Source organism: Callospermophilus lateralis, chromosome 4, assembly GCF_048772815.1.
Source record: "Callospermophilus lateralis isolate mCalLat2 chromosome 4, mCalLat2.hap1, whole genome shotgun sequence".
Classification (NCBI taxonomy): Eukaryota; Metazoa; Chordata; class Mammalia; order Rodentia; family Sciuridae; genus Callospermophilus; species Callospermophilus lateralis.
In genome coordinates, this window is record NC_135308.1 from 8,755,943 (window position 1) to 8,780,600 (window position 24,658).

At 49.6% G+C, this 24,658-nt stretch overlaps 1 protein-coding gene across 1 annotated transcript in view; it reads left to right on the forward strand.

The window, feature by feature from the left end:
- Znf395 (zinc finger protein 395) overlaps positions 1–22,474 on the forward strand; it is a 37,040-nt gene extending 14,566 nt beyond the window's left edge. Inside the window, exons 2-10 of the mRNA XM_076852267.1 lie at positions 8,592–8,856; positions 10,268–10,500; positions 12,064–12,173; positions 14,876–15,114; positions 15,559–15,659; positions 16,390–16,690; positions 18,086–18,178; positions 18,962–19,062; positions 19,550–22,474. Coding sequence (XP_076708382.1) covers positions 8,605–8,856; positions 10,268–10,500; positions 12,064–12,173; positions 14,876–15,114; positions 15,559–15,659; positions 16,390–16,690; positions 18,086–18,178; positions 18,962–19,062; positions 19,550–19,661 — 1,542 coding nt within the window. The 5' untranslated portion in view covers positions 8,592–8,604 and the 3' untranslated portion in view covers positions 19,662–22,474. The remainder of the gene's footprint in view (positions 1–8,591; positions 8,857–10,267; positions 10,501–12,063; positions 12,174–14,875; positions 15,115–15,558; positions 15,660–16,389; positions 16,691–18,085; positions 18,179–18,961; positions 19,063–19,549) is intronic.
- The last annotated feature ends 2,184 nt before the right edge of the window (positions 22,475–24,658 follow it).

Genomic DNA, 24,658 nt, shown 5'->3' on the forward strand with positions numbered 1-24,658 from the left:
TGCTCCCTGAGGCTGGCCAGGCCCGGCCTTGGGGTGGTTGGCAGCTGGCCTTGAACCACTCTGGCAGGGCACCAAGACTGAGACTTAGGCCTGAGGAGCAGGGTAGGATGGCAGCCCCTTGCTGAAAGTGAGGTATGGGAGATGGGCAGGGACTGGTCACTGTCTTTGGGCTCCAGAGGCAAAGACTTCTGACTTTGCCCGGGGCTCTAAGCACTGAACCCAGGGATTGGTTTGTTTGGGTCAGTAGGCCTTGACAGGGAATAGTTTGGATGTCTCAGTCCCTCTTTCTTTCTGAAATCAGTGTTGTGATTTCAATTAATTAGTGATTCAACTGTGGTCAATTTCTGGCTTTCCTTGAGTCGGTAGTGGGTTCTGGTGGGATATCCTGGCCCAGCCTCAATTCCTTGGTGCCTGCAGCAGTGGCTCCCAAGTATTGTGAGTTGCTTGTGGTTTCATTTAGCTCTCAAGCATGGGTCTAGGGGACAGAGGTGGGAGATAGAAACACCCCTGTTGCGTCCCAGGTACCAGGCACTGTGTAGGTGCTGGCCTCTGTGAGGTATGTACATCCCCAACTCCACAGGTGCCGTGGGGAAGTGGAGGCTCTGAGGTGGTGGTCACAGGTGGAGGTGACGGGCCTGTGTGTCTGGTGTAGACTCTGCTTGGTCCCTGCCGTGTCTCTCTGTGTGGGGCACTCAGCCTCTCCTGGACATTTGGCAGCCTTGTTGATGAGCCAGTCCTAGGGCCTCAGGTCCCCTGCTCCCAGGAGAGCAGAGTGAGGGGCCCCAGGAGAGACTGACAGGGTCATGGGGTGGGGTGCTGTCCTTATCCTGAAGCATGAAACACGGATAGCTATTGGAGATTCAGAATAAAAGCAAAAATTGGATTATAAATTGACTTGCCACACCTGGTCTCTCCCTTTCTAGCCAGACAGAGCCATTGCTGTTGGCTACTCAGCCATCTGACTCTTAGAATAGACTAGTTCCAATATTCAGCTTATTTCAGGTTTTTAAAATGTTATCGGCCACTAGGATATCTGTCATCCTAACAGCATGGTTTTTGTGACTTACTATTTCCAACGTTTTGGCCAACAGCTTCCATTCTGGACAGGCGGCTCTCAGAGGAGACTTGGATTCCTAAGGGGTATTTGGGTGGCACCTCAGTGTATTCACTCTTCAACTCTCGTTGACCACCTTATCTGTATGTGCATAGCTCTTGGTCTTTAGTTTTGGGTTCTGCAATCCTCATCGCCCCCCCTAAGGAGATGGCAGCACTTTGTATGAGGTATTGATTGCAGCCAGGAGAGTGGCCAGGTAGCCTTCGCCCTCCCCCCAAGCCCCACTGCCTGTTTATTTGGCCTTGTGGGGGAATGTGGCAATTCACTGAGGTGACGCCTGAGCTCCAAACCAGTTTTTCACTTTAACCATTTCACTGTCTGTAGCGACTCTCATTTATTTGACCTCATCAAGCACGATTGAATCCAAATAGCGTTTCTACTTTAAACACTTAAGTGAAACAAATGCATGAATTAGGGTCTCTGTCCCTTTGCCTTCTTCAAGGATCGAGAACATAGCAAACCCTGTTTGTCAGCCTCAGGGTTGGCACCTCAGGAGATGTAGCCACTCACCTTCTGGTGGGTGCCTGGCCAGGGCCTTGTGCTGACCAGCCCTTGACTTAGGCTTTTGAGAGTCTCATGTCTGTGTTTTATGTCTGGGGTGGTGATCTTTTGTTGTCTTCCCCGTGAACCTCACACGAGAGCCTCCCACCCTCCATCCTGGAGAAGAGAGAACTGGACCAGCAAGGAGCTGGGAAAGCTGCAAACGCCACTGCTTGCTAGCTTTGTGGCTTTGAGCAAATAAGTAGCCTCCTTGAGGGACCTCAGTTTTCTCAGCAATCAAATGAGGATACATTATTCCTCCATGTTTTACTGAGTTGGTGGGAAGTCAGGAAAGAAAAGCCCCTAACACTAACAGTGTGTATTAACCTGCGTGTAAGCCCACGTGCCACTCAAGCAGTCCTTGCTGCTTTGAGTTCAAGGGCTGGTGTTTAGAAGCCCTGAAAACTGTGGGAGAGCACTGCCAGCTCTCTTGGACTGGGGTTCCCAGGGGCTGCTCCGTCCCTCAATCCCGCCCCAATCCTGACTCTGGTAGGGTGCCAAGTCAGCAGTTCATCGCCTGCCTCCCGGACTCTCACGGAGTTGTCTTAGCACAGTTTAAATCAGGTTTAACAACTCCTTCTGGTGCACATGCATGCTGGTCCTGCCCCCTTGCATGACAGAAACCACGCTGGACAGACTCCTCACCCAGGGGGCACACTTGTGTGATGGTACTTATACCCGTTCTTTAGACCAGTCTGCTTTTTTTTTTTTAGAAAGTACTGTTTTATAATCTAGTTTGAATGCTGTGTAAATTCTACCCTGCTTCTGATGCCTGTCTTCCTTTCAGGGCAAGCAGAAGGTCTTTCTTAGAACACATTAATCCTGAATCTGGGGCTGTCCTGGTCCTGAGAATGTCACCTGTATAAAATTACAAATCTGAATGGGATTTAGGTATGATATGGTCTCTGCCCTCAAAGGGCTTCCAGTCTAAGGAGACACAGCCCTATTGGTACTATGTAGCTCTTATTTGAAATACCTAGGACCAGAACTGTACTGATTTTGGATTTTTAATTTTTTTTTTTTTTTTGGATTTGGGAATGTCTGCATATACATAATCTTGAGCATGGGACCTACGTCTAAACACAAAATTCATTTATATTTCATGTACATTTTATACACATAGCCCAAAGTTGATTTTAAAAATATACCTTTATTTTGTTTATTTTTGGTAGTGCTGAGGATCAAACCCAGTGCCTCACACATGTGAGACAAGCACTCTGCCACTGAACCACAATAGCAGGCCCCCAAAGGTGATTTTATACAGTATTTTTCTTATGCCAGTGTTTTGACTGTAGCTCATCACATGAAATGAGGTGTAGAAATTTCCACTTGTGGCATCAGGTTGGCACTCAGAGTTTCTGATTTCGGAACATTTGGACTTTCAAATTAGGGATGCTTAATTTGTAGCAGAAATAGTTGTAGGTTCCTGAGCGCTAACTACATGCCAAGTGCTGTGCTCAGAATTGACACTTCGATGCAGACAAGCGTAAGCAGGATAGTTGTGAACAAAGGGCATGGTGCTTCTGAGAGCAAGTGGGCAGGTAGGTGTGAAGGAAGGGGAAGTGCGTTTGTTCATGGGTAGAGCCGTGAAGACCTTTTCCCTTCCTGCTATAAACAGAAGTGGTCTCTGTTACTTGATTGAACGTCTGCCGTGCCTTCAGACCACAGAAGTATTTGTGGATCAGGATCATTTACTATTTGCTGGAAAGAATTCACTGTAACCAGACCAGATGACCTATTTCTCTAGCCCATCTGCTAGAATATGAAAATAGCACTGTTATTTGGGGCCCTCGTTCTCCCCTTGTTATTCCATTACACCTATTACTCACAGTAGTGGGAACTTGGATGCTCAGGTACAGGGATGCTATCAGGAGAGTCCCAGCCCTGCAGGGGATTAGATGATCTTTCAGGTCCCTGTCAGTCTAATTTTATTGGTAGTCCAAACTGTGGTACTCTGATGTAATATATTCTGTTCTTTACAAAACCTCAGAAAGAGGCAATAATTGGAATCCCTTGAGAATCCAAAATGTTACTGTTTGGCCAGCTGATTTAGAGATATTGAATTGATCACAAATGTTCTCTCATATATCTTAAGCTTGTATTATATATATATATTTGGTGGTGGTACTGGGAATTGAACCCAAGGTCTCATGCATGCTAGGCAAGCACTCTACCACTGAACTATATCTCCAGCCCATTTTACTTTTTATTTTGAGACAGGGTTGTGCCAAATTGCCCAGACTGGCCTTGAACTTGTGATCCTCCAGCCTTGGCCTCCCCAGTAGCTGGAATTACAGGCGTGTACCACCATATCTGGCTTATAAAATGTTAAACACATACCACACCAATTTTAAAAAGCTGTATAATAGGACCTGACAAATGATTTCAGAGATTAAAAAGTTTTCATGTAGTAGTGCTCTCAGTGGGATTTCTAACCAAAGCAAGGTGAAGAAAAGTTCATGTGTGCTTATCAAAGTGGTTTTTCATGTTCTCTGGGGAAGACATCCCAAGGGAAACAACAACAGCAGCAAACAAACTTTGAAAACCAGCAGATGGTGATGATGGAATGTGACAACCTCCAAACCAGGAGGACCACAAACATATTTGCTTATAATTATAAATATGCTTGCAAATACACATGGCAGCTATCAACAGAGTGAGTGGCTAAGAATTGCTAAAGGAATTGTTCATGAATCCTGTTCCCCATGGAGTCCTGTTCCCCATGGAGTCCTATTGTAAAGCAAGAGATGTGGTTTGCCATCAGCATTTTGGCCTTTGGTTGAGTTTAGAAGATGACACTGAAAGAAAATGTCACTTAAAATCTTATATATTTTAAAGAAAATAAAACTTTCTGATAAAAGTTGAAAAATGATGCATAAGAACTCAAAAACTTAAAAACTATTGTTCTGTGCAGTGGTAACCAATGGAGATCTTAAGTATACAGAAAGCTGAGCTTTAACAGAGCCCTTGGCAGAGGGTTGCTATCCATCACCTTGACCCATGAATTATTCATTAGAGAGGTAGCAAGCACCCCAGCTTTTGCAAATAGGAGTCTTATTCCAAATTTCATCCTCCTTAACTTTAAAAAAAAGTCCATTAGTTGTGTGATAAAGCACTCTAACTTATGACCTGTATCCTAGAAGTGTGGGCTAGGTGATGTCATGGCCTGCTGCAATGTCCCTGGGTGGCAGGAGAGAGCAGCCCCTGTGTATGAATGTGTGCACACACGTACGTACGTGTGCTGAGACATGCGTTGTCCAGCAACTGTCCCATGATAAATAGCAATTTGCAACTCCGAACCACAAAGAGGGTTTGTTTTACTGTTCTGTCAGTTCCAGTTACTTAACTGGTGGCAAATGTCCTCATTAAAGGCCATTAGCACATCAGGATATGTTTGTTGATCCCGGACAAGGGCTAACTCTTTTTGGACATTGATCAAAATACATATTCTAGGGTTGCCAACCCCTCCTATTTGTGACAGTGTTAGGGATGAGAAGCACAGGAGGGCTCTCGGTCCCCTTGCAACCGTCCTGAGAGGTCTTTAGCAGGAGTTAGCAGAATTCTTCGAGGAATTCTGTAAGTCGAGGCTGTAAAACCATAAAGTGGTGTTTGGCTGTATATTGAAATATTATCATTGTTTCCCTGAAATAGAGGTTTCTTGGTTTCTTTTGGCTGCTGTAGAACTACACGTCTAATTAGTGGTTGGCTGGTATTGAGCTATTGATAGCTCCCAAGAAATGGGGGAGTGAGTAGAAATGGTGAGAGAAGAAACCTTTGAAGGATGCTGCAGCTGGAGCGGCAGAGAAGGCTGGTGGGAAGGAGGGCAGCACCCGGATGCAGGGCTACAGGGACAGTGGTCCAGGAGCAGGGCCCTAGGGCCCACTCACACATACAGCCCTCCTTGTTGGTGCTCTTGTTTGCTTCGGAATCCCCTGGCCTCCTGGTGATTGTCTTCTCTATAGAGCCAGGGCCATAATGGCACAGGTAGCATGCTGATGACATGTGAGGCATCCGGCTGCGCCTGGTGATGCTGTCCAGTTTTACTTCCATGCTACAAAAACTTGGCTACAGTTTTTCTGTTTGGGTCGGTCACATTATTCCTTTGTGGGTGTGTAGAGGTCATCCCAAACTTGAGCCTCTAAATGGTTCACAGTGCCTTGGGCCAATGAAGGAGGGCAGACCAATGCATTGGCCTTTATTTTGTGGGGAATAGGTGAATATGCAAACAGAGGGGAGGTTTTCCTAGCTGGGAAAATGGAACTCCAGACTTGCAGGGCCAGGCACTGTCTTTTCTCTCAAGGGTCACTACAAGGGAGAAAAAAAAAAATCATGTAATGAAAATCAACGTAATTGAATGTTTTAATTTGAGAGATCCCACACCTACTGAATTAGTGGCAAAACTATGACCCTGGGCACCAGCTAGCCATGAGATCAAACCCAAGGCTGTGGGGTTCTTAGTCCCGTGGCCTCAGCAGCCTGACCCCTCTGCAGCTCAGTTGCCTCATCAGAAATCAGAGACCAAGTGCTTATCTCACAGTGCTCTGAGGATTAAATGAGATGCAGCTTGTGAAAGCCAGTGCTTTGAGGGGCACTTACAGAAGGCAGGTTCCCTTCTTCTCTGGTTAAAAAAATTAAGATTTAGGAGTATGATAAATAAAGCCAATGGTAGAAACGTATTTTCAAGTGTAAATCGGGGGAAAGGCTAGACGACGAAGGAGAGCCTTGCGGGAGCAGGCGGAAGTGGGCAGGTTCACCGCTTGGTGCAGATCTAGCGGGCTCTGGAAAGTGCAGGCTCGCGACAAAAGGAAAAGTATTCTTTAAATTAAAAAGAAAAGAAAAAGGCTTACAAAAACATCGTTGGAGTTTGTTGGCCCAACATCTCAGGCGCTCTCTGAAGACTGGAAAACTCAGGAATTTGGAAATTCTACCCTGTCTTCATTTTCAGTGGTAGAAACCCCAAACTTCCTGCTCTGGAGATGGGGGTGGCCTCCGGGATTTTTGCCAGAAAAGGGTTGGTTGGTTCTCTGGGTCGGTGCTGCCACCTGATGTCTGTGAGTGGCATTGCATGTCTCCAGCTCCCATCAGCTCAATGAAATCCAACTGAGATTTTTTTTGTGCAGGGCTAGGAATGGGTCGCAGGGCCTCACGCGTGCCAGGCAAGTGCTCTACTGCTGAGCCACACCCCAGCTCCGGGGACTGAGTTTTAAAATCCATTTAGTTTAGCTGTTCATATTCTCCCATAGTGATAAGGAATTTACTCCTTGCATTTTTCTACCTTTTTTTTTTTTTTTTTTAATTGCAATGGTGAAGCGCTCTGACAGTGTGATTGGCTGTGAAGTCACCAGCCACCTCATCTGGGAGCTCTGTGTGCTGTGACTCTGACCTTTTCCTGCTCTGTTCTTTGCCTTCTCAGGAATTCACAATGGAGTTGTCTGTGCTATCAGATTCCAGCCCTTGAGGCCTCTAGTAAAACTCCGGGGAAAACCAGCCAGACCCTTTTGCTCAATATTTGCAACTTTCGTGTTCTTCTTTAAAGTTATTTTTGCCCTTCATGGTGTGTTATTGTAGAGATGCTAGCAGAACTTGCTGGACTAGTTGGGAAAGGGGTTGGGATTTGGGAGATAGAGAGATGATGGGACCCCAACAAGCCCCGAGGTGCTTTTGGACTGGGTGAAAAGTGAAGAAGGTTTATAGAACTGTTCAAAGAAAGTTCCACTGACAGGCTTCTTTATGTGAGTGGGGCTGGGGGATGGGGGGACCGGGAGGAATGTAGCAGAACCACCTCTTGAGACTCCTAGCCTAATAGTGGGTGGAAGGAGCCTCGAAGGGCGTTCTGGGCCCTGAAGATCCCAGGCTCACATTTACCGAAGCACCTGGGATGCACTTATGCATGCCCACTACTCAAAGAATACCAACTGAAATCACAAACCGGGGGGAGCAGGGGGCTTGGAACCCCAGTGTGAGTGGGGCCCTGGAGGAGATGAAGCACAGAGGCTGGGTGGAGGAGGGTAGCATGAGTTGGCAAAGTGCTGGTCCTTCCTCTTCTACCAGAAGACCCTGTCCTGGGAGTGGGGGCAGGGCAGGGGTCCCTCTGTGAGCCCTTTTGGAAGCTCTGGCACCAGTTACCTTTGTCACCGTGAGAAAGTCACCTGGTGCTCAGGGTTCCTAGGATGAGTGGAGCAGCTTGGCTTGTTTCCAAGGCTCTCCACAGCTTTGAAGCCAATTTACCTTGGGAACCTGCAAGTCACCAACAGGTGTCTTCATGCTTTACGGTGGGGGGCGGGGGGCGCGGATGTCACAGAAGGAAGCGCGTGGACGTGTGTGCTCAGACAATTCTCCGAGCAGGAGGAGCAGTTTAGACAGCAAAATATCGGATGTGCTTTCAGGGACAATAATAAAGGGACTTATAAATCAGCAGTGGTGCATCTGCCTAAGAAAATACTGTGTAGCTTTTTTTTCCCTGTGGTGCTGGTGATTGAACCCAGGACTTTGTGTCTGCTAGGCAGGCTCTCTACCCCTGAGCTACACCCAGCCCACTGACTATTTTATAGAATAACATTTAATGATATAGTAAAAAATTACCTAGCATATTAGATGAAAACTCAGTTTACTATACAATGATACTATTTTTGTAGAGATAAAAGTATGTAAATTACATGTTTAGAAGAGAGGGGGATGCTATTTAGACAAGACATCTTTGGGAGGCAGGTTCCTGAGTGATTTGGTTTTCTTTGAGCTCATCAGTATTTTCTAAATGCCCTGCTAGGAACAGGAATTAATTTGGTAAAAAGAATGATAAAAGTCTCTTTAAAATATTTCATCTGTTCTGATGGGCACTCGCTGGTGCCTGCCATTCCATGTGCAGGGCTCTGTGTGACCTTCTGATTCCTGTAGATGGTGACAGAAGACTGACTCACTGTCACCTTTGCCTCCCCAGGAGACACAGCAGCATGGCCAGTGTGCTGTCTCGCCGCCTTGGTAAGCGGTCCCTCCTGGGAGCCCGGGTGATGGGACCCAGTGCCTCCGATGGACCATCAGGGGCCAGCTTGCCCTTGGAGCCACAGGCAGAGGTTCCGGAGGGGGCCGCTCCCCAGCCCTTCCTCGCCTCCAAGGACCCTCCGTGCCAGGAGCAGCCCAAGGAGGTTCTCAAGGCTCTGGGCACCACTGGCCTTCAGCAAGTGGCCTTTCAGCCTGGACAGAAGGTAGGTTGACCCCAGTGTGGCTAGGTGTCCCATCTCCTAGACCTTGTGGCTGACAGGCTGAGGTCACCCCAGGTGACAGGCCAGAAACTCCAGCCACCAGTGTGAGTGCAGACCTTTTCCTCCATCTCTGGAATTGGAGCAGAGAGCTTGCCTCATTTCAGACTCCAGGCTCCTCCTCGGCCGTTGTTTGGAGCAGAAGGTGGCCAGACATTCTGGCCTGTTCCGCACCTCAGTCTGAAGTGTGGGCTTAGCTCAGTGGCTCTTAATTTGCCTCCACTTTCAGCTTTGCAGAAGAAGGGAAAGGACCTCAGATTGTAAAGTCAGAGATTAGGTTTTGGCTATTTTAGGAGATGAAGAGGTTTGTGTAGTTGGAGTTTAATATGAATTTCCAGTGTCCCCTCCCCTGGGGCAGGACCCAGTATCACCTCGGCCTGTTATTATCCTTACATCTAGATGCCTGGGGTTCTCTGTCCTCATCTTTTCAAGGGCCCATGGAGACTTTGCCTCTGTTTCCCCACGAGACAGAAGTGCCCCCCAGGCCTCTCTTCCCGTGAGATAAAGTGACCTCCAACTCCAAGTGTCCCTCGAGAGAGATCAGCCTACCTCTACCCCTTTCTGGCTTATCCTCAGGGAGACTGAGAATTCTCTGAAGAGAAGAATGCAGGGTATGAGAAATTCTGGGCAAGAGCATTTGGTGGGTGCCAGGAGATAGGCAGGATTTCAAGAGATAAGCAGGGCAAGAGATCAGGAAGATGGGTACAGATTCCAGATTCAGAGAAATCTCAGCGGCTGACATGTTCACTGTCTTCCAGTCGAGAGAGTGAATAAGGAACCTCTTTGAGGGAAGAACTGATCCAATGTGGCTAGTCTGGGTACTCGGGTGGCGGCAGGTGCCTGGGAACATCTGCTCTTAGTCTGGTTTCAGCTGTAAGAACAGAATACCTGCGACTGGGTAACGTACAGTAGTTTATTTGGTTTGTGGTTCTGGAGGCTGGGAAGTCCTTGGTGCTGGCATCTGGAGAGAGCCTTCATGCTGCATCATCCCATGGTGGAAGGTGGAGGGGCAGGAGAGGGCAACAAGAGAGAGATAGTAACAGGGGGCTGAAGTTGCTTTTGTAACAACCTGGCCCACTGGTGACATATCTAACCCACCCCCATGGTGGTGGCATTAATCCATCCAGGAGGGCAGAGTCCTCATGGCCCAATCATCTCCTGATAGGTCCCTCCCCTAACACTGTTGCACTGGAGATTAAGTTTCCATCACATTCAGACCAAAACACCCATGAAGTAAGGATAAGTGAGTCAGAGAGCGCAGCCTGTGGTGAGAGACCCTGACTCCCGGAACCCGGGCACCCGAGAGCTTTGGGGTGAGAACTGCTGTGTGCTGACTGCCAGCTGTTGTTCCCTGCAGGTCTGTGTGTGGTACGGCGGTCAGGAGTGTACGGGCCTGGTGGAGCAGCACAGCTGGGCAGAGGACAAGGTGACGGTCTGGCTGTTGGACCAGAAGTTACAGATCTGCTGCAGGGCGGAGGAAATATGGCTGGCGGAGCTGCAGGGCGTGATGCCCCAGGTGCCACCTCCAGAGCACGGGGCCCAGGCAATGGCTTACAGACCTGTCTCCAGGAACATTGATGTCCCAAAGAGGTTCGTGTGGGCAGGGAGGGGTGTGAGCGGGGCTGTCTGGAGGTGGGGGGATGGTGGGTGCAGAGGGAATACAGAGAGCAGGCATCCTTTGGAGGAAGCCAGCGGGGCGTCTTTTCCTCCCCATAACATTATTAGGGGTGACATATCTTTACTTTAGCAAAGGGCTTCTCATCCCCTCCGCACTTAAGGCAAACTGAGTTCATAGTTTTTCATGAGCGGAGACAGGAAGAAATGGCTCAGATCAGGAGTCAGCAGACAGGTTTGAAAGGGCAAACAGTAAATAATCGGGGCTTCTTGGGCCAGTCACTGCAGCTCAGCCCCACCGCGGTTGCGTCCCAGCAGCCACAGATGATGAGTGAAGTCAGCAGGCTCAGCTCTGCTCCCGTGAAACTTCATTTATGGATGCTCAGACTTAATATAATTCTTATGTGTCACAGGTCAAGAAATAATATTCTTCTTTTTATTCTGAAAACTATTTAAAATGTCAAACCAACCATAGCCCCCCTAAAAATTGTAAAAAGAAAATCTATTTTATATACAAGATGTGCAAGCCCTCAAGCCCTGAGCCACCCCTCCTTCTCTGTCTGTGGGTGCTAGTACCATTGATGGGAGATGCGGTGTTTTGAGACCAGAGCCACAGTATTTCAGTGGAAAACCAGCAAATACTTTATTTTTTTATTCTGTGGAAATTTGAAAATTCAAAGAGCATATAATAAACACGTTTAACACATTGTGGGTCTTGGTTTAGCTGCTTCAAACCCAGTTGCATAGTTTAATAGACCTGAATTGTGAAGAATGAATTAATACAGTCCTTTGAAATAGACCTCCTAGATGTTGATTTCTGACTAACTTTTCCTAATATTTAGCATGAACTTACAGATAGTCCTAATTTTTCTTTTGAACAATATAACTGAATATGAATTGTTAAAACCACATGTGAAACTTTGTGGAACTTTGCTGTATAAAGCATGGAGATTTGCACCAGATTTTTCTTGTGTTTCTGGTCTGTTTACTCATTGGCTAATGTAGGAGGTTTCATTGACCTTCAGAAACTAACAGAATGCCTTGTTTGTTTTGGAAGAGAGGAGGAAGATATTGATTTGTGTAATGTTCCCCTCTAAATTTAAGTATGAGAATAGGAAAAGAGGTAGTTTTCATGCTTTTTGGATTCCGGTGGGCATCTTGCATTTCCAACTTTGCTGTATCTTTTTTGTGTGTGTGTCTTCTCTCTTTTCCCAAATAAAATGCTGCATGTGAGGCTGTGGAGTTAAAAGCCAAGTCAGGGGAGCACGGGGCTGCCCCAGGGCGTCAGCCCGGTTGAAACAGAGGACCCTGTCATACTGGGGCTGATATTGTAAACATCTTTCAGAAGGAGCATTTTTCATGAAGAGGGGGAAAGACCTTGCTGTTTCTGGAGCACACACTGGCTGATTGGATAGGGGCTCTGTGGGGACAGTGCCGAAGTGTAAGACGATCCCATGAAGATAACCGGAAGTGGCCCCCGGGCACTGCAGACCAGCTGGCCCAGGAAGTAAACTTTCCCACCTACCCGTTTGAATCTAGGAAGTCGGATGCGGTGGAAATGGACGAGATGATGGCGGCCATGGTGTTGACATCGCTGTCCTGCAGCCCGGTTGTGCAGAGTCCTCCTGGGGCCGAGGCCAACTTCTCTGGTGAGCAAACAGAGGCGGAAGGGTCTGGGCATACAGAGGCTGGTGACTGACACCTGTGCTCTGAGTAGCTGTCACAGTTGGCTTGGCAGTAGGATTTCCGGAGGCCCTTCAGACTGCCTGAGTGACATTGAGTCAGAAGCTTCTGTCCTTTGCCCTCAGTTTCCTCATCTGGGAGAAGCTTCCTGGTGCACTGTGGAGATGATTGAGCTCAGCACTGAGCCAACTGGCCACTGGAGTCAGTTCTGCTGTGGCATTAAGTGAGTGTGGCACTTTGATGGGGGCCTGAACAAGGCCAGTAGAGGAATATTTCGTTCACAGAGGTAGAAATATGCTAAAAAGTCCCCTCATGGCCTCAAGAAAATTCATGCTGCTTTTCCAAGTGCCTAATTCAGCCTTGCAAATTAGTGTGGGCCTACAGGTCAAGGACCAGGAATCAGTGAGCTGAAGTCTCAGCTAAATCTCATTGCTTCATAAAAACCAATGGTATGACTTCAGACTTACAAATTAAAACAAAATTCTGGCTGCAACCTCAGAATACTTTCTCAGTGATACGAGGGGAAGAAAGATTGCATCAGTTTTTTGACAAGACCAGTAGGGAATCTGAAGTTTTCTTGGAAAGTTGTTATAGAGCTGGCCTACCTTACACTCAGGGAAGAACTTTTTCATCTATGTGACCTAACTGAATAGCAAGCTACTTAAAACCTAGGGGAATGTAGAGTTAGCTCTAAGTATGTACCAGGAGGAAAGTGCCCATTACATGTGTTCCTGGTATTTAGTCTCCCTAGATAGGAAGTGAATATCAAGGACCAATTGTTGTTTTTTTTTCACCCAAAGCCTGTTGGAAGGGGTCTCTGCACTCTGAGGACACCTAGAGGTGAAGCTCAGTAGTGCATGTCTGCTTGATGAGCAAAACCCAGAGGAGGGAAGTCAATTAGTTTTTAGGAAGTCCTGCAAACCTGGGTGTTTTAGTCAGCTTTTTCACTGCTGTGACTAAAGGTACTGACTAGAACAAGTATAACCGAGGAAACGTTTATGTGAGGGCTCACGAATTCAGAGGTCTTAGTCCACAGAAGGCTGGCTCCATTTCTTGAGGCTCAAGATGAGACTGAGCATCATGGTGGAGTGTGTGGCAGAGGGAGCAGCTCACGTTGCGGTGATCAAGAAGCAGAGAGAGAGCGACTCTGCTTGCCAGATACAAATATATATACCTAAGCCAGGCCCCAATGCCCACCTCCTCCACCCACACCCTGCCAGTTCACACTGATTAGGCTAAAGCTGTCACCCAATCATTTCTCCTCCAAACCTTCTTGCATTGTCTCACATGTGAGCTTTCAGGGGACACCTCACATCTAAAGCATAACACTGGGAGATCTAGGAGGTTGGATCAACAGATCCAGGAAAATGCCCTGAAGGAAAAGAAAACTACCAACTCCAACTCCCATCAGAAGTGTGTGTATGCACTCACACACGCTCATCCTCCCACGTGCATATCACCAATCACCTGCCTGAGTCCTGTTAGCTTCAGTCCCTTTTTTGACAAAACTTTTCATTGTCTTTTAAAGATTTCCATTCAAACATATTTCTTTTTTTAAATGTTTATTTTTTAGTTGGTCACAATATCTTTATTTATTTATTTTTATGTGGTATTGAAGATCGAACCCAGGGCCTCACACATGCTAGGCGAGCGCTCTACCACTGAGCCACAACCCCAACCCTGTCAAAAATACTTCTGATCTTATAATTGAAATTATAAAAGTAAGTCAGTCTTCCTTGGCAATTAATTATTTGAAGTTTATAAAGTGAGGTACACACAACAACCCAAAACCCCCCCAAAACTGCATTAATCATGAGTACTGTTTGCACAGAAACCACCTGCATCCTTTGGTCTATGTATTGTCAGGATGGTGCTCTGAGTGTGTATACACAGGGGATTGTGAATATTTTTCTTTTTTTTTTTCCTACGGTACTAGGGATTGAACCCAGGGTCTTGTGGATGCTAGACATGTGCTCTGCCACTAAGCTATATCTCCAGCCCATAAGTATTTCTTAAAAGTTCACTTGTAAACTGTCACTGCAATGCATTTGCAAAGGAGTGCTTTGTTCTCATGGTATATAATATTTATCTGGTATGGCTTCCTTAGAAAAACCTCTGAGAACGAGCTTGTTGCTGGCGGACCCCTTTGTTCCTAGTGCTGGTCCTCCTAGATGTAGTATTCTGCTCCCTGCCCTCCTCTCCCTGATAGATTACCTGATTGGAAGGCATTTTTCAGGACTTGAGCAAGACAGACGCCCCTCGCCCCCCACCCCCCATACTCCTCAGCCAGGCATCGCCTCCCCTGTTGTCTCGGGGAGGTGACATTTAGGATGATCTTCCTAGACTCGTGTTCCTCAGCCAGAAGTGGCCCCTCCTGCTTTTTAGCATATACAGTGAGAAATGAATTTCAACCCAGTCTCTTTCTATTAATCCTGCACAAAAGGAAGTTACAGTGTGCGTCTGCTGGTCAGGGATGACCGATGTGGCTGTGGCAGAAAGTGTCCAACAGGGTAGACCAGTTCTACCAGTAGAAATTGCTGCAGTGAATGGACCGGCTCCCTAACTTTTGCTGCAGGCCTGAAAAGGACTTTCTGTTTTGATTTGTTTTTTTCTTTGTGCCTGGGAACAAGCCCTGAGAGTCCTCTCTCATCTTCTTTCATCTGGCCAGCCTCCCGTGTGGTCTCAGGTGACCCTTGGAAGGAGAGCGGCGATGTGTCAGACAGTGGCAGCAGCACCACCAGCGGGCACTGGAGCGGGAGCAGCGGCATCTCCACCCCTTCGCCGCCACACCCCCAGGCCAGCCCCAAGTATTTGGGGGATGCCTTTGGTTCTCCCCAAACTGATCATGGCTTTGAGACCGATCCTGACCCTTTCCTGTTGGATGAACCAGCTCCACGCAAAAGGAAGGTAGGTGTCTGGTGAGCAGGAAGGGCCAGCTCTGGAGCAGCAGGGACCCCACAGGCCCCAGATGGTCACCACTTCCCCCTCTACAGTTCTCCTTTGCTACGTCTGCAACTTTTGGTGTTCCTGGGACCAGCTCCTTCTCTTGGATATCACTTTTTCTTTTTAGCCTCTACCCCAGTCCCTGCCTTCTTCCCTGTCCTCCTACAGAGGGCTGTGCATGAGGGGCTGCAGGTGGACTCATAGCTGCAGCACCGGGTACTGCTGTGTCCCCAGGACCACTTGCAGGGCCCCCTAGTGGCCATTTCTCTGCTCCCAGAGAAGCCCCTTCCCTAGAGCCTTTGCTGGGTCTGCAGAGGATTGCAGCCAGCAGAGGGCCCCACGGGGTGAGGATGAACGAGGGGGTGGTGGGGAAGTGTGCCAGGTACCCAGACTTCCTTTTTCCCCTAGAACTCTGTGAAGGTGATGTACAAGTGCCTGTGGCCCAACTGTGGCAAAGTTCTGCGCTCGATCGTGGGCATCAAGCGACACGTCAAAGCCCTCCACCTGGGGTAGGTACGGAACTCAGGGCCTCTTGCCTGTGGTGCCATTTAGGTGTCCCTTCACCCGGATATTTCCCCAAGACCCAGAGCCCAGGTGCTTTCAAGGAAATGACTTGCTGGGAAACCCCTGTACTGACCCCTGGCTGCTGTCAGGATGATGTCCTTGTTGGGGAGGACAGTCCCTCACTTCCTGGTGAATGTCCATGCTATTTGTGGAACCGAGCCCTGCCTGCCTTATGGATCTGTCTCATGCCCCATGTAGGAAGCAAGATGTTTTAGTTCTGGGTAGAAATAGGGTAATTTTGTCCATTCACTGATGGACCCTTTAGCCAAGACATGGAGTGGTCAATGCTGTACCTGCTTCTGCCTGGGAGTTGAGTATCCATCAGCACTGAGGTGGCACCAGGACGTTGACTCTGTGCAGAGCCAGCCTAGTGACTGCCCTGGCAGGAACTGACTCAGTGTAAGGGAGTGTGCTGCGGGCAGCGCTCGGAGTGGGTGTGCGTACGTGCTCTGTGAGGGTGAGCCTTTGCACCCGGAAAAACAGTTTCTGCTGATGTGTGAACACGAAGTCCCTGGTGACACCTGTTGGGAACAGGGTGTCTGGGCATTCTCTTGGGCTCCTTCTCTGACATGCTGGGTAGCCCCAGGCGGTGGCTTCCCTCTTATACCTTGGTTTCCGCTGGCGACGGAGGAGGGCTGCATGTCCCCGATGATAACCTCATCTCCTTCTGCACAGGGACACCGTGGACTCTGACCAGTTCAAGCGGGAGGAGGATTTCTACTACACAGAGGTGCAGATGAAGGAGGAGTCTGCTGTGGCTGCGGCAGTCCCCCCTGCCCCTGGGACTCCCACCGTTGAGCCAGCTCCCACCCCCCGAGTGACCAGCCCATCCCTTGCCACTCTTCCACTGCCTCTGTCCAAAGCCCAGACCTCTGGCCCGGAACACTCTGGTCTGGAGTCTCCCCTGCCCTCGGGTGCTCTCAGCAAGTCAGCTCCTGGCTCCTTCTGGCACATTCAGGCTGACCATGCATACCAGGTATGGAGCGGCGGCTCTCAGGGGTTCAGCCTTGGGTCCCAGCCAGTCACTGGTCAGCCGAATCACAGGCCCCTGACCCCCCTGATTGAAGACTGAGCACTTGGACCACATTGCTAATCTTCTACAAAAAAGGAAACAAATCTGACATCACTGTCAGTAAAAGTGGGGATTCCTAGACCTCTCCCATCAGTCATTGTCAGGAGTGGTCCTGAGGAACCCAGCTGAATCTCTGCATGACCAGGCTGATGGATTTGGGCTGGGGTGTCCTCCCATTGCTGGTTTATTTATTTATTTATTGTGGTATTGGGGATTGAACCCAGGGCCTTGCACATGCTAGGCAAGTGCTCTACCACTGAGCCACATCCACAGTCCCACATCTCTGGTTTAAAAGGTGATGCAGTAGTGTCTGTGGACTTCTTGAGGGGTAAATCTTTGATTTCTACAGTTATGTTAATCAAACAACCCTATTTTGAATACCTGCTATGTGTCAAACATTGGGCTGAGTCAGCCTTTAGAAAGAATCAGACAGTCCCCACCCTGTGGAGAGTGTGCTATAGCTGGTGAGGAAATGTGTGGAGCCTGGCTAATTATAATAAGGAGGAGGCAAAAGAAGTCATTGTGTATAGAGGAGGGATCACACTGTTATGCCGAAGCAGGTAGGAAAGTTGTTACAGGGAGGTGACTTTAGGATGATCTTCCTGCACACAGTAGGTATGTGTGCAGGTTCCTGTGCCCTGGTTTTAAAATCTTTCTGTGCCCACAGCTTGGTCTTTTTAGGCTCTGGACCATTTTGCAAGTTAGTAATTAAAAAGGAGTTCTTCCAATCAGAAAACTTAAAAAAAAAAAAAATGCCGCTGGTTCTTCTTCTCATTGAGCGAGTAGCCACTTTGCTATTTCATCTTTGGACAATGTCCAGCTCTAGCTGACCCTGTGGTGCCTGGACAATGTGTCTGGTATTTTTGCAAGGGTCTCTAAACCGGACATCCCTGACCACACAGTTACCTGGTGACTCGGTGCTGTATTCCACCAGTTCCTCCCACACTCGGATGTTTTAGACTTTTCTTGGCATCTGCCTGTGGCGTATTCTTGGTAGGTGATCTAACCGAGAAGTCGGTGCCCTGCGGGATTGAGTCACCTACCTGGCATGTAACCAGCTCTGAGACGAGGGCTCCAAAGCAAGGTTGGAGCCTGGTACCGAGGATACTACTTTGAAGAGCTGGGTGCTCTGAGCTTGCTCCGGGGAGGACCCCTCTGGTGTGCCCCAGGACATCTTCCCAGTCATCTCACGTAGACAGAGGTGCACTTTCTGCTGTGGAACGTGACCTTACAGGCATGCTGGGCAGACTGGGGACTTTCTGAGCTGGAACCCCAGTTGACGAGTCCTTGTCTTCACAGGCTCTGCCATCCTTCCAGATCCCCGTCTCTCCCCACATCTACACCAGCATCAGCTGGGCTGCTGCTCCTGCCGCTGCCTCCCCGCTCTCTCCGGTGAGTGACCTTCAGCACTCTGGGGTACCGGTACAAGGCCAGGGCTCTTGCACACCCCTGCAGGGCTGCTGGCCATCTCTTCAGTACACAGACCATGGTGGGGGTTGTCGCTGGGCCTCTGGACCCCAAACTTTGTGAAGCTCTCCACGTGTCGTCCCTCCCCCGCCCAGTACTCCTCAGCTGGTCATAGTCCATCTCAGAAGCTGAGGCAAGGTACCTGCCCAGAAAATCACTGGGGAGGCTGGGGTCAGTTCCCTGCCTCTGAGTGTTGGTGCTTGTTAGGGTTTTAACGCCAAGAGGAGAGGAAGGGGGAGAATGTGGGACAGTCAGAAGATGGCTCTGTAAGCTCTGTGTGGCTGATCAGAAATCTCCAGGTCTGCATGGACCAGCACCTTCGGTTGCTACGTCTGAACTAAAATGAATCATAAGTTGTTGACACCACATGTGCTGGGCTCTAATCTCAAGTATGCGCCATAGGGAGGTGTCACGCTTTGCAAAATCCAGTTGCTAGAAGGTGCCATTGAGGCAGCAGGGTGCCCTCACTTGTTCCACGTGTGGGAACTCTGTCTAAATCCTCTCTGCTGCAGCCTCCCCAACCTGCCTTTGGCTGCTGTGAGCCTCTCTACCCGCAGTGCCCTTCCAGAGGAGGCCTTGTGCCTCCTGTGTTGGCACTGGCTGTGGGGTCCAGCAGTGCACCCAGGAGCTCGGGAAGTGTGGCCTCCTGTCCTGGAGGATGCCCTTGTGCTCACAGCCTGTCCTTACGGCCCCATTCCTCATGCCCAGGTTCGGAGCCGGTCACTCAGCTTCAGCGAGCCGCAGCCTCCACCTGCAGCAAAGTCTCACCTGATTGTCACCTCTCCACCCCGGGCCCAGGGCAGTGCCAGGTGAGATGTCTGCTGCTGTACTCTGCCTTTTTTTTTTTTTTTTTTTTGTAATATGGATTGAACCCAGGGGCCCTTAACCACTGAGCTACATCTATGTCCTTTGTTTCATTTTATCTAGAGTTAGGGCCTTGCTGAGTTGCTTAGGGCCTCAGTGAGTTGCTGAGGCTGGCTTTGCACTCACAGTCCTCCTGCCTCAGCCTGAGCCACTGGGATAATAGGCGTGTGCCCCCACGCCTGGGTGTTTTTTTGGTTTTTGTTCCCCGTCTCCTGATGGTGTGGAGCCTGAGTTCAACCAACGGTAGTTAGTAGGATCGGTCCCCAGAGGGGATTCCGGGTGGAGGACACACTGGAAGGGCTGGCTTCTGACCCCTGAGCCTCTGACCCGTTGGGCCTTTGGGAGGCACCCCTCCAGCCTCTGCCTGTTTGCCCAGCTTCCTGCCTGGTGCCGTCCAGGTTGTGACTCTGCATTTGTTTTTTCTTTTGACAGGAAAGCCCGTGGGGAGGCCAAGAAGTGCCGCAAGGTGTACGGCATCGAGCACCGGGACCAGTGGTGCACGGCCTGCCGGTGGAAGAAGGCCTGCCAGCGCTTCCTGGACTGAGCCGCCAGCCACTCTGCTCCTGGCCCTGCCCGTCAGCCTGATGGCAGTCGGCCTTGGGGGAAGCAGAGAGGTGCAGAGCCCGAGCGGGTGGTTCCCACTCTGTTGGCTCAAGTGTAACACTTAAAACACTTTCTCCCCCTTGTGGGAACGTTTTATTTTTTAAAAAAAGAAGCAAAAATATTTTTTCCCCTAAAATAGGAGAGAGCCAAGACTGACGGAGGGTATTCTGCAGCGAACCAGAGACCAAAGAATTACTAGTCCCTCCCACCTGCCCTGCCCTGGGGGCACTGGTTTGTACTGGACTGTGTGTCCTGTTTCCTGCCGAGTTGGTGGATCCTTTGTTGTCTCAACTTTTCCAGAAAGGACTGTGAGCAAGATGAATTTCTTTTTCTTAAAAAAATGAGGAAGTTTCTGGCTGGGGGTGACATGAGGCAGGACCACAGGTGGGTTGGGCAGCAGACGTGTGCCTCCTGGGGGGGGTGGCTCCTCTTCCCTGTCTGAACAGCTTTTGGAAGGAAGAGGAAAACCCTTCAAAGGTGACAGCATTTGAATCTGGGTTTCCTCAGAGGTTGGGCTGCCTCCCAACAAGTGCTCCATGACTTCTTTTCAAAGCCCAGACGAGTCTGCTTTTAAAGACTGACCTCAAATCGCTGAGCCCAGGCTGATGGTTTCTGAGACGGGGCGGGTCAACACTACCTTGACCATCCTTCTGTGTCCTGGAGGAAGTGCTAGAGGTCTCAGTGTCTGGGGAACTGTCCTTACCTGAACAAAGCCCCCTGAGGTCCTTCCCTCCCGTGTGGGAGGACAGGCCAGAACCGTTGAATCTCATCTGGTTCATTTGGAAGCCCTTTGTGTGGGTGGCCCTGAGAAACTCTGGAGGCGCTCTCGTCTCTGGGCTTCACCAGGGGTTTCCCCTTTTTGGCTTTGTGCGGAAGGCAGGCTGAAGAAGGTCAAGGCGAGTCCTTGTGGGAGTGAGATTCGGGAAGTCCAAGGGGAAGGCAGGGGTGGGTTAGCCATTCCTGCCCTTTCGGCCCTTGGTGTCTCTAGAGGCCGCAGGGCTTTGGGGGAGAGGGTTGCACTGAGGTCAGTCTGCCAGGCTGTTCTTGTCGAGGGCAGAGATTGAGGGAGTTTAGTGCCAACTAGGGATGAATGGAGACGGAGTGGGCCAAGCCCTGACGTTGTCTGAGTCTCTCCTTCCTCCCAGCCGACTTGGCTGCAATGCTTGTGGCCTGCTGAACATGACCACCCGGGGTCCGGCTGTCTCAGACATGAGTCCTGGACCGATGTCCCAGGTGTCACAGGCTTAGGGAGTACCACCAATCCACCTCTCCTGAGCCTGAGCAGCAGTGTCCACCTTTGATTATCATTGAGACTGTCCTCTTTGTCCCAGGTGAAAACACCTGGCTGCTGACGCTCTGTTGGTGGCTTCACGTGGGAAATAAATGTCTGTTTTTCAATCTGAGACACATGAAGCATTACCAAACCTGCAAACCTAAGAATAGGGGTGTGATGTGGTGAAGGGTATAGTGGCCTGGGCTAATGACAGAAGGGACAGACCCTCTTATGCAAGAGTGTCTTTGGTGGGGGTGGGGATATATTTTTATATTTTAGGAGAAAGATGTATATGGGATTCTGTTTCTTGGTGAAGCTTGAAACCAGGTCAGCCGGAGGTGGCCCAAGGCTCTTGTGTCTCTTCGACTGCAAAAAGAGTTAAGAGCTGATGGCCTTCTTGCCCCACTTCCCACCTTGTCCCTCTTCAGATCTTACTGGGGAAGGGAGCACGGGGGCATGTGGACATGTGGGGACTGTGCAGGAGGCCCCCCCCCTTAAACCCCGGCTCGGCTGAGTCTCACCGTCAGCAGAGCTGTTTTAATCCCTGCCTGCATTTGGACCTTGGAGATAAAAACTGGATACAAAGATGTTCTCCATGTGAGGCTGGCTTCTCACGCCGTGGGTACCCAAGACAGAAAAGGAGGAGAGAGAGAAGGAATTGATGGGACACTTTAAAAGCTGAGGTGGCTTTCTTGTTCTTGTCCTTTTTCTCCTTTCCATGCGGCCTCCCTTTGCATCGGCTCCTTCCCCTTTGCGGTGGCACGGGCCTCCTCGCCCTCCGTCCACCCGCTTCTCCGTCTTGTTGCTCTTATGTTGGTTCCTGACGTGCGGCTTGTCCTTGGGGTTGCTCCGCTTGTTCCTCCTGGGAGGGTGGGGGTGGCTGGTGAGTCGACCCGGCGATCTCTCCCTGCTTCTCAGCCCCCTGGGCCGCAGAATCTGGCTGGAGGAAGGTGCCGCAGGTGTGCATTTGAAAGTAACAGGACTCATCTGCAAAGCAGTTACCTAAGGAAAGTGTCCAGTGACGTTCCCCGTATTCGGGCTCTCTTTGAGGTGCCTTCAGAGCCGGGGCTGTGTTTGGAGCAGCCTCAGTGAGGCTGGGTCTCCGCCGTGTGTGTTCAGTGCAGAGTCCAGACCATGTCTGCGGTCAGGGCACGGCTCAGGTGGGGGTCAAAGGACTCTCAAGTAACACAGCTTAGAGTTAACGAGGTGACTTTTAGCCCCTCTCTGAAGGCCATCGTGTAACCTCAAACATTGAGTTGTGAGCAGTCGGTGACTTTTTGAAGGACATTATCAGATATGGGAACTCTGTTGGAAGAAGTCTGTCCTGTTCCTTTCTGGTCATTCCAGGTTCTGACTTCACCAGGGGTAAAAAGAAAAAAAAAAAAAGGGGGATAATCCCATTTGTGAATTGTTTTATTGGCACCCCCGCCCCCCCCCGCCCAGCTGTCTTCCAAGTATTATTTTTACTGTTAAAATTTTTTTAAAAAAATGTGAAATGTAATGTTTTTACAGCAACAATATGAAATATATTTTATAAGGAATAAAATGGTACATTGTCTGACTTGGTGTGTTTTTTCTTCCTCCTGCTCCTATAAAGAGTAAGCGTCTCAGTGTCCTTGGTGTTAGACGAGTGCCAGCATGTCACCCTCTAGAACAGTAGGTAACATTTGCCAGGAACTGGGCCAGCCGCTTGTGCGAGGGCGTTGCTGTTGCTGCTACTTTACAAACGAGGAGAGGGAGGCACCAAACCTAAATAGCTTGCCCAGATCACAGATGGGGAGATAATGGCACCAGGGCTGTGATCCAGGCAGTAACTATTTTGAACTGCTCATGTTGACAAAGGGAATATATTCTGGACTATATTCCCAAGTGTGTTGAGGAAGGGGCTTGGGATATAGGGGAAAATAAGTCTAATACCCTAAGTATTAGTCAGTTTTTCTGTCGGGAGCCATTCTCACACGTGACTGGGTGACTCCCGGTTAGGGTCTGAGGCGCTCTGGCTGTGTCGGAGCTTTCCCGGCCCTCTCCTGTTGAGAGAACCCATCCGTGTGGGGGTGTAACTGACCACTGACCCCGGAGGCCCAATCACTGACCCTGACCTTGGAGTGCGGCCCCCCTTCAACCTTCATTGGATGGAATTATCCCCTGAGTTTCTTGCTCCCCAATAAAAGGCTACTCCCTGGCGTGCTCGCTCTCTCTCTCCTGCTAGCCCTGAGTAATCCTTGCTGCCCTGCTGGGCGGTTAGAGGAGGGAACCAGAGAGGGGAGCCGTCTCGGACCTGGTCATAGAAAAAAGGTGACTGAGTCTGTGTGTTTATTTCAATCTCACTAGCTAACTTTTATGCCAAGAACCTCATTAATGAAACCATTGCGCTGGCCACATGGTAGATTTTTCCTTATTATAATGAGATATCTCAGGCAGGCTGACTTTATAAAGGAAGAAGGTTTATTTAGCTCACAGTTTGGGGGACTGGAAATCCAAACTTCCTGGTCAAGCTCTTGCAGGGCACCCCTTGGCTGTTTGCCTGATGGCAGATGGCAATGGTGGCAGCTCCTGTAAGAGGGAGAGATGGGTCACATTGGGAAAACAGGAAGCCAGAGAGGCTGGAGACCCCGAGTCCCTTTCTAGGACACACCTAGGGCCCTCTGTTGGGTACCACCTCCCAATTGCCACATTGAGGACCGCACATCCAACATTGGCACCTTTGAGGGACATATTCAGACATGTCCAAAGAATAGCACTCTACTCTGAGCATGGTCTGCCTGCTAAAGTCATAGATTCTGGGTGCTGTGGAGGCCCACAGGCTGGCAAAGCTGGCCTCGGTGGGCGGGGCTTTGAAGCAGAAAATATATCCCACCCAGGGACTGGTTTATGCATTTGAGGCTTGGTGATGGGGGTCTTTGTGGTGGCATTAGGGGGCCCTCCAGCTTTCCAGCTCCTGGTGGGGTCCGCAGGAGACACCAGAACAAAGTTGGGAAGTGGGAAGGGGAGAGAAATGGGGGTACCGAACCGCACGGCTCCCCGTGTGTGAATAACTGTCCTCTACTGCAAGCTCCAGAGAGATGCACTTAGGAGTTCTAGAACTCCCTTACCCCTGCCAGGGCTCCCTAGCTCCTGACAGGCCTTACCATCTGCTGACTTCCTGTACCTCTTGCTGGGGTCTGAGTGTCCCCTCCAAAGTGCATGTTGAATTTAATAGTGAATGTAAGGATCTTAGGAGGTGGGGCCTCTTAGAGGCAAGTAGGTCCTGGCTGCAGCCTGGTGAGTGGACTGTGGTTAGTTCCTGTGGTTGTGGGCTCCTGATGAACAGGGAAGTTCCCCCTACCTCTGTCTTGCTTGTCCTTCTGCCATGTTAGGATGCAGCCTATATGGCCCCTTGTCTTGGACTTCCCAGAACTGTAAGCCCATAATGTTCTCAGTTTGTGGTAGTTTTCCCTCCATATCTGTGGGTTCCGCATCTGAAGATTCAACCTACTGCAGGCTGAAAACACCTTTAAAAAAATTGCTTCTGTACTGCCGGCGTGGTGGCGCACACCCGTAATCATGCAATCATAGTGGCTCTGGAGGCTGAGGCAGGAGGATCATGATTTCAAAGCCAGCCTCAGCAAAAGTGAGGTGCTAAGAAACTCATTGAGACGCTGTCTCTAAATAAAAAAAGAAATACA